Here is a 9325-nt window from a genome sequence, read left to right on the forward strand (position 1 = left end):
AAATGTAATCTAAACATGAATAAATTCTCAATTGTGGTAAGGTTCTAGAAACATAAAGCCCTCTAGTTTCATATCAAAATTATTTCACAAACGCTAAATATACACTTACTGTACACTGTTTTAACCGGTAAACCAGCCTTGAGTATTTTTCAGTGACAACACGTTTGTGGGGTCCATTTTCCGTTTACACACTGGTGTTCAAGACGCAGATGGCTAATTAGAACAGTTACGCCTCCGTCTTCTGTAAACAAGCGCTGTAAACATGGAAATATGGCCGTGTGGGAACCCGATCGCTATAAAGCGGTGTAGTAATAGAACCTTTTGTTTGTTGAAAATTATTTGTTGCTGATATAAAAGATTTGATTTGGGTTTCCAAAACAGTAACGCAAGTGATGCGTTTTTAACGTTCTTAATGAGCGTCGGGACTCTTAACAAAAATCCTGACCAGAAGATACTATATTATAGTCAATAGGGCTGAAGGTAGTTAGCGTCTATGGATGGTTTAGTTTGTTAGTGATATAAATGCATATTAAATATTCAAGTTTCAACCATCTAATATTTGGACTAGTTAGGTTTCGAAGTAGTCTGACTATCAATGTCAAGCTCAAATGATTTCTATATGCATGTCTATGTTTGTATCACGTTATTATAAGATAAGGAACTTGACAAATTAGCTGTCTGGCAAACAACAAACTGTACTTCTTAAATAAGTTTAATAAATTGCATAAACACTTTATATCTATTCCAAACAATGATTTATATACAAGTTTACCTCATTGATTCCAACACGAGCTACAGTAGCTAGCTAGTAGCTAACTAAGGTTAGCTTCCCATATGGCTGGTCATAATTAGCTTGATAATCCGACTGACACACACATTCCCATACGTAACTTTAGTTACCTAGATGCTAGCTAGTGAGTTGGCAATACAAACTAGCTAACGTTAGCAAGCTAGATATGTTAATTAACGTTATAATGACAATAGACATTAGCTATAAAATAAGTTAAACGTTAGATAGCTAACGTTAGCCAACTAAACAAATGTTGGCTAACCTTCTGACATTTAACATAGCCTAGCCACAATGTGCAACTGTGCTACCAAGCTGTTTGGCAAGCAAGCTAAGTAACTGCATGACAGCTAATTAGCTAGTTAATCAAATTGATAGCATAATAGTTAACGTTATAGCTATTGTATTTAACCATAACTAATGATACGCTGTTATATAGCTAACTAGAACAGTAACCTGTGCTAACTGGTCGACATAACTAACTAGAGAACTTTGTTTTACAAAACTTTTAGTAACGATCGATCACTGATCAGTAATTTATAAGAAAATGCTAAGCTTCTCAAAAGGAAAACAAACAAAGAGTCATACTGTTACAAAATCGCACAGAAGTATTGTGAGCTGACACGAGTTCACGCTTAACCCCCAAACCTCCGTCCGGCCTACGAGCCTTCCGCTACAAGAGGTTCTCGTTGAAAAACTTCTCATCTCGCTCCGAATCGAATGCAGTGCCACCACATACTTGAGGCCGAAGCCTCAAGGCCAAGCAAACATGCTGGTATAACAACACTCATAAACGCGTTGAAATCGCGGAAACTGGGATCTTTAGCATCGTGAATACTTATTTCGATAGTTTAGCTTTATTTTATAGCAAAACTGTGCATTTAATCTTCGCTGTCTTACCTCTGCTTTTACTGACAGCACAGGGTTTATTTGTATTCGAGTTGTGTGTGGCTCTCTCTCCGTTTCCACAAGATGGCTGAGAATGGGTCACATGACAATACATATCCCGATAAAGACCCGTATGCCAAAGAAAGATTCGCTGACAGCATATTTTGCAAAGTACAAATCGTACTGAATGTATCTGTATTATTTCTGTACGTGTAGACTAAACTATGACTGAAGAACATCTTATGTTAGTATTATTCTGACCAAATATTGTAGAAGTTACAGAATTACATCTGATTAAGTGCATCATTGTAAACATCATGCATGCATACATAAGATGATACAATCCATGCATTGGCCCTTTTTGCACAAACTCTTTTGACTCATCACATACGCTGCTGCTACTGTTTATTATTTACCATGTACATATTTAGCTCAGTTACCTCGTACCCATGCACATAGACTTCGTTACTGGTACCAGGTATATATATTTCTCTCTTTTTTTCTCTGCACTGTTGGGAAGGGCCCATAAGTAAGCATTTCACTTGTTAGTCTACACCTGTTGTTTACAAAGCATGTGACAAATACAATATGATTTGATACACATCAGAGTTCCCCTCTTCGTTTCTGATTACGTTTACAGATGAATTACCTGTTATAATTTAACTTTACCATGTCATGATCTTGTGAACAAAAACTTTGCAAATTCAACGATAAATATGAATGATTGCTGATAGACTACAATGCTAAAATTCAAAAAAATATATATAAACGTTTTCTTAAATTATGGAATACTTGGCCTAGGCCAAATATACGTATCAAAGATAGTAACTAACGAGATGCTATTTGTGGTGTCACAGAGACATCTAGTGGTCAATATTATAAACGGAAGCGCGATAACTGCTTAGCTAGCTAGCGCTACATAATTTAACATTTGAGATCGACACGAGGGAGAGCGGTTGTTAACTCTGGGCGACGGTACGGAATACAACAAGTAAACACAAATATTTGTGTTTGACAACAGTTAGCAGTAACTAACAACACATATACATATCACAGTACCCCGTGTATTTCAAAGTAATGAATGACAAGTGGGTCAATAGATAGCGTCCAATCGTTGAAACGCGTTCTAACAAGCTAACTTAACTAGCTAACGTTAGCTTGCTAGAGCTGCATGTGTCAAAACGACCTATACCCAATCAAAGCTTAGTAAGCTAGCTACACATGATATATAGTGTAATAAAAAATAGGGGAATGGGTGATACCTTGTCAGTTGTACAACTGAATGCATTCAACTGAAATGTGTCTTCCGCATTTAACCCAACCCCTCTGAATCAGATAGGCGCGGGGGCTGCCATAATCGACATCCACGTCTTCGGCGCCAGGGGAACAATGGGTAAACTGCCTTATTCAGGGGCAAAACGGCAGATTTTACCTTGTCAGCTCCGGGATTTGATCCAGCAACTTTTCGGGAACTGGCCCAATGCTGAAAATTTAAGTCTAATTTACTTGGTTAAAAGTAAAGGTGCGTCTGATGATGCATGACTTAGTGGGCTGGCTAGCTAGCTAACAACGATTCCATGGCATGTTGATGTCTGTTCAGAAACATTGTTGATCACGTGCTATTCGGAATATTTATTGTTCTAATTTTACTGCACAATAGGCTGTATCACACCCGGCGATCGGGAGTACCATAGGGCGGCGCACAATTGGCCCAGCTTCATTGTAAATACGAATTTGTTCTTAACTGGCTTTCCTAGTTAAATAAAGGTTAAATTTAAAAAAAAAAAATTAAATCAGATTTGTTGTTTAGATAGCACTGACGTTACATATTTAACAGGGGCACCTTATCGTCTAGGAATCTGAATTTTCAAAATACAAACCATAAAAAACTGTGTTTTAAACCATTTCACCTACGTTTTATATTGAAAGTTAGCAGTGGGTTTTTGCGTCAATAGTGTGATAAGGGTTGTGCAACTATAGTTTTTCTTCACACAAAATACATTAGTGCAACACTAGGCAGAAAATATTTTTAATCAGTAGACAACAGAAGTCAAATGCCATTTGGCAAGCAGCCACACACATAGCTAAGTAAATTAGTTTACGATGAAAAAGCTATGTATTTTTTGTTGTTGTTGCAAAAACGTGCATGGCCATCATATTTCTAATGTTTATCATAGAAATAATGTAGTCAGCTACATTTCCTGATATTTTGCTTGAAGTTAAAGTTACATTTGAACTTGCTACGGGAAAAACTATACCGCAGGAAAGTAGCCTACGCATCAGAGAGCTGTCTGGTGATCGATCCAAGAGCAAATCAAATCAAATTTATTTATATAGCTCTTCTTACATCAGCTGATATCTCAAAGTGCTGTACAGAAACCCAGCCTAAAACCCCAAACAGCAAGCAATGCAGGTGTAGAAGCACGGTGGCTAGGAAAAACTCCCTAGAAAGGCCAAAACCTAGGAAGAAACCTAGAGAGGAACAAGGCTATGAAGGATGGCCAGTCCTCTTCTGGCTGTGCCGGGTGGAGATTATAACAGAACATGGCCAAGATGTTCAAATGTTCATAAATGACCAGCATTGTCAAATAATAATAACAACAGTAGTTGTCGAGGGTGCAACAGGTCAGCACCTCAGGAGTAAATGTCAGTTGGCTTTTCATAGCCGATCATTAAGAGTATTTCTACCGCTCCTGCTGTCTCTAGAGAGTTGAAAACAGCAGGTCTGGGACAGGTAGCACGTCCGGTGAACAGGTCAGGGTTCCATAGCCACAGGCAGAACAGTTGAAACTGGAGCAGCAGCACGGCCAGATGGACTGGGGACAGCAAGGAGTCATCATCCCAGGTAGTCCTGAGGCATGGTCCTAGGGCTCAGGTCCTCCGAGAGAGAGAAAGAAAGAAAGAACTAGAGAGAGCATACTTAAATTCACACAGGACACTGGATAAGACAGGAGAAATACTCCAGACATAACAGACTGACCCTAGCCCCCCGACACAAACTACTGCAGCATAAATACTGGAGACTGAGACAGGAGGGGTCAGGAGACACTGTAGCCCCATCCGATGATACCCCCAGACAGGACCAAACAGGCATTATATAACCCCACCCACTTTGCCAAAGTACAGCCCCCACACCACTAGAGGGATATCTTCAACCACCAACTTACCATCCTGAGACAAGGCCGAGTATAGCCTACAAAGATCTCCGCCACGGCACAACCCAAGGGGGGGCGCCAACCCAAACAGGAAGATCACGTCAGTGACTCAACCCACTCAAGTGACACACCCCTCCTAGGGACGGCATGGAAGAGCACCAGTAAGCCAGTGACTCAGCCCCTGTAATAGGGTTAGAGGCAGAGAATCCCAGTGGAGAGAGGTGAACCGGCAAGGCAGAGACAGCAAGTGCAGTTCGTTGCTCCAGAGCCTTTCCGTTCACCTCTCTCACATGGGTAGGCAGAACATTCCATAAAAATGGAGCTCTATAGGAGAAAGCCCTTCCTCCAGCTGTTTGCTTAGAAATTCTAGGGACAATTAGGAGGCCTGCGTCTTGTGACCGTAGCGTACGTGTAGGTATGTACGGCAGGACCAAATCGGAAAGATAGGTGGGAGCAAGCCCATGTAATGCTTTGTAGGTTAGCAGTAAAACCTTGAAATCAGCCCTTGCCTTCACAGGAAGCCAGTGTAGGGAGGCTAGCACTGGAGTAATATGATCAATTGTTTTGGTTCTAGTCAGGATTCTAGCAGCCGTATTTAGCACTAACTGAAGTTTATTTAGTGCTTTATCCGAGTAGCCGGAAAGTAGAGCATTGCAGTAGTCTAACCTAGAAGTAACAAAAGCATGGATTAATTTTTCTGCATCGTTTTTGGACAGAAAGTTTCTGATTTTTGTAATGTTACGTAGATGGAAAAAAGCTGTCCTTGAAACAGTCTTCATATGTTCATCAAAAGAGAGATCAGGGTCCAGAGTAACGCAGAGGTCCTTCACAGTTTTATTTGAGACGACTGTATTTATATAGCTCTTCACCATCAAGATTAATTGTCAGATTCAACAGAAGATCTCTTTGTTTCTTGGGACCTAGAACAAGCATCTCTATTTTGTCCGAGTTTAAAAGTCAAGATTCATTGTCAGATTCAACAGAAGATCTCTTTGTTTCTTGGGACCTAGAACAAGCATCTCTATTTTGTCCGAGTTTAAAAGTAGAAAGTTCGCAGCCATCCACTTCCTTATGTCTGAAACACAGGCTTCTAGCGAGGGCAATTTTGGGGCTTCACCATGTTTCATTGAAATGTACAGCTGTGAAAGTTAACATTATGTTTTCGAATGATATATATGTATATTTCATCCCAGTGGAGAAGTGCACGAAATGAGTCCTTTTAAATTCAAGATATAGAGCGAACCCTGACTGGGGCTCGTTACCTTCTCTATTACTTCAGTGTTATGGTGAATATTTGTTCAGTTGCTATACTGAACAAAAATCTAAACACAACATGCAATAATTTCAACGATTTTACTGAGTTACAGTTCATATAAGGAAATCATTCAATTAAAATAATTTCATTAGGCCCTAATCTATGTATTTCACATGACTGGGGGGTGCCATGCATGGGCCAGGGAGAGCATAGGCCAACACACTTGGGACTCAGTCCCACCCACTGAGGAGCCAGACCCAAGCCAATCAAAATTAGTTTTTCACAGGAAAGGGCTTTATTACAGACGAATACTCCTCAGTTTCATCAGCTGTCAGAGTGACTGGTCTCAGACAATCCCGCAGGTGAAGAAGCTGGATGTGGAGGTCCTGAGCTGGCGTGGTTACATGAGGTACTGCCAAATTTGCTAAAACGACTTTAGTCGGCTAATAGTAAAGAAAATAACATTCAGTTGTCTGGCAACAGCACTGGGGGACATTCCTGCAGTCAGCATGCCAATTTCACGCATTGTGTTTTGTAACAAAACTGCACATTTTAGAGTGGCCTTTTATTGTTTCCAGCACAAGGTGCACCTGTGTAATGATCATGCTGTTTAATGAGCTTCTTGATATGCCATACCAGTCAGGTGGATGGATTTTCTTGGCAAAGGAGAAATACTGACTAACAGTGATGTAAAAAAAAATGGTGCACCAGATGTGAGAGAAAAAATAATTTTCTGCGCATTGAAAAATTCTGGGATCTTTTATTTCAGCTGATGAAACATGGGACCAACACTTTAGATGTTGCGTTTATATTTCTGTTCAGTTTATGTTTTCGTGGCATGGTAAGCAAGAGTCTAATAACCAACATAATTGTAGTCAATTTGTTGTTGGACTACGAAGAAAATCTCATAATTCCAGGTCTGTCTATCGTGGCTCGTTGGTCTAGGGGTATGATTCTCGCTTAGGGTGCGAGAGGTCCCGGGTTCAAATCCCGGACGAGCCCTCATTTTTATACTTCTCACACCTTCTTTTATAATTTTAGCGTACATGTAATTATATTTCAGACAAAATATGCAGAAATTATCAAACAAAATTGAGATTCAGATGGTTTTAGGCCCTTGTAATTACATTGAGGTGATTACACACCAATTGCACACACAGGTGGAAGCAGAATACACAAACAAAAGGGGTTGTTAAATATGCGAATATGTTGTCCTAACTTGTTGTTCGCTTTCGTTTCTGTCAGTTTAGGGCAAAGGTTTAGAATAATTTAGAATGAGATTATGTTAAACCAGGTAATTTCAATTAATATCATACTCTGATTCTAGTTTTGGTAAAGCGTTTAGAGCAAATGTGGCAAGATTATTGTTTATTTCATTTTTAAACAACGGGTTGGTCCATTCCTGGATGGTGATTGGTTAAAAGCGCATTCCAGCCGGTGTCTATTCCACAAGTTACTATTGGCTAAATCTATGATGTTAAAATGCCTATTTACTCGGTTCTATCTGACTGCGCAATCTACTGTCTCATCAGCCACTATAAAAAGCATCTGGACATTATCTCACATTTCTGTTAGACTAACATATAGTTTTCAACAGCAGAGATTTGTATCAACCTTGCTGTCCTATTTGTATCAACCTTGCTGTCTGTCTCTCTGACATTTGCAACATTGTTTCAATGTTCAAATAGTAATGGGGGTGTAGGGGTCGGGAGTCGTGACGAGAGAGAGATGCAGGCAGCGTTTCTCAGCAAGTCGAGATCATGAATCAGCTGGCATCATTTTTATGGATATAGACAAAGAAATGTCAATTGAAAAAAAGTCAAACGAAACGAAGTGCAGCTAGTTTGGAGTCTTTCCAGCTTCAGTTTTAAGTTATTGTGTTAGCTTGTGGATAGACGAAATAGTATGAGTAAATTAATCAAAATAAAATGTTTAGTGAAAATATGTCAATCATTATTTTAATATGTTGGTAACCCGTTGTAAAAACAAAATTGCCAATATATCTTCCAAACACCGGCTTTGCGGGCATGATCACTTTTGTTTTTACAACGGGTTACCAACATATTAAAATTGGAAGATATATTGGCACAGTTTGCCGGCCCGAGACGAACAACACCAGTGCCAATATACCTTCCAAACACCGGCCTCTCGGGCATTATCACTTATGTCTAATGTTTGTTTTCTCCGATGTTTTTTGATCACAGAGAGAAAAAGATTACAGAGAGAAAAAGATATGACCCCGACGTGATTTGAACACGCAACCTTCTGATCTGGAGTCAGACGCGCTACCGTTGCGCCACGAGGTCTAAAACCACATGGTGGATGTTCAGGTATTTGACTATGCTATGCATTTTGTGTTCCACGTCTATTTTGTTACAGTTTGCTATCACTGTACAGTGAATGGTGGCAGACTACAAACAAGAAGGAAAAATGCTGGGCTGTTTTGCTCCAGCAATATTCCATTGTAGTTTACTTGGAGCAACTACAGTGTTCCACTCATTAAGGATCAAAGTGTTGGCAATGAGAGAGGCTGCTGAATTTAATCCTCAACCATGTATATAAACCGTGCAGTGGGCACACAAACTCACTAGCATTGTGTGACCATAGCATAAAACTCCAAAGCAGTTATCCCACTCCACTTTTTCTGTTGACAATATTCAAATTTATAACATTTTGATCTCAGTTGTATGGCCGGTTAGCTCAGTTGGTTAGAGCGTCGTGCTAATAACGCGAAGGTCGCGGGTTCGATACCCGTACTGGCCACTATCTTTTCCTTTCATGTATCACAAGTTGAGCCTTTAGTGTATTTGGTACTGTATGCGCTGTATGTGTCATTAAATGCTAAAAGCAACAAAGATGAACACAAATCATCTCTTAAAATAGGGCTGTGCTGATTATTAATTCTCATGCAAATGGCCACAGTTATTGTCATAATTGTATTTTTGGTTAAAATAAATGTTTTGAGCTTGTAATGCATCATAATGCATCTTTGAAAAAATTCACTACAACATACAGTGTCCTCAGAAGGTATTCACACCTCTTAACTTTTTCCATATTTGGTTGTGTTACAGCCTGAATATAAAATTGATTAAATGTAGATGTTTTTGTCATTGGCCTACACACAATACCCCATAATGTCAAAGTGGAATTATGTTTTTCCAAATTAATTAAAAATGAAACGCTGATATGTCTTGAGTCAATAAGAATTCAACCCCTTTGTTATGGCAAGCCAAAATAACG

At 39.5% G+C, this 9325-nt stretch overlaps 1 protein-coding gene and 3 non-coding genes across 14 annotated transcripts in view; 2 read left to right on the top strand and 2 right to left on the bottom strand.

Annotated features, from left to right (window-relative positions):
• LOC129823969 (GRB10-interacting GYF protein 2-like) overlaps positions 1-1790 on the bottom strand; it is a 28585-nt gene extending 26795 nt beyond the window's left edge. For 7 of the 11 annotated variants that reach the window (XM_055883147.1, XM_055883153.1, XM_055883150.1 and 4 more), the window contains exon 1: positions 1688-1770. Coding sequence is in view for 1 of the 11 variants with exons in the window: in XM_055883142.1 (XP_055739117.1) it covers positions 1688-1790 (103 nt within the window). In the remaining 10 variants the exon portion in view is untranslated. Of the gene's footprint in view, positions 1-109; positions 1666-1687 lie in introns of those variants that run through there. The other 4 variants (XM_055883152.1, XM_055883151.1, XM_055883142.1 and 1 more) reach the window with 3 other exon arrangements.
• A 5225-nt stretch (positions 1791-7015) lies between these two features.
• trnap-agg (transfer RNA proline (anticodon AGG)) lies at positions 7016-7087 on the top strand. The gene has a single exon. It is a non-coding gene; the product is annotated as a tRNA-Pro (tRNA).
• Positions 7088-8319: 1232 nt separating this feature from the next.
• trnaw-cca (transfer RNA tryptophan (anticodon CCA)) lies at positions 8320-8391 on the bottom strand. Its single transcript has one exon. It is a non-coding gene; the product is annotated as a tRNA-Trp (tRNA).
• A 383-nt stretch (positions 8392-8774) lies between these two features.
• trnai-aau (transfer RNA isoleucine (anticodon AAU)) lies at positions 8775-8848 on the top strand. Its single transcript has one exon. It is a non-coding gene; the product is annotated as a tRNA-Ile (tRNA).
• Positions 8849-9325: the final 477 nt, after the last annotated feature.

The sequence above is a fragment of the Salvelinus fontinalis genome, chromosome 26 (assembly GCF_029448725.1).
Source record: "Salvelinus fontinalis isolate EN_2023a chromosome 26, ASM2944872v1, whole genome shotgun sequence".
NCBI lineage: Eukaryota > Metazoa > Chordata > Actinopteri > Salmoniformes > Salmonidae > Salvelinus > Salvelinus fontinalis.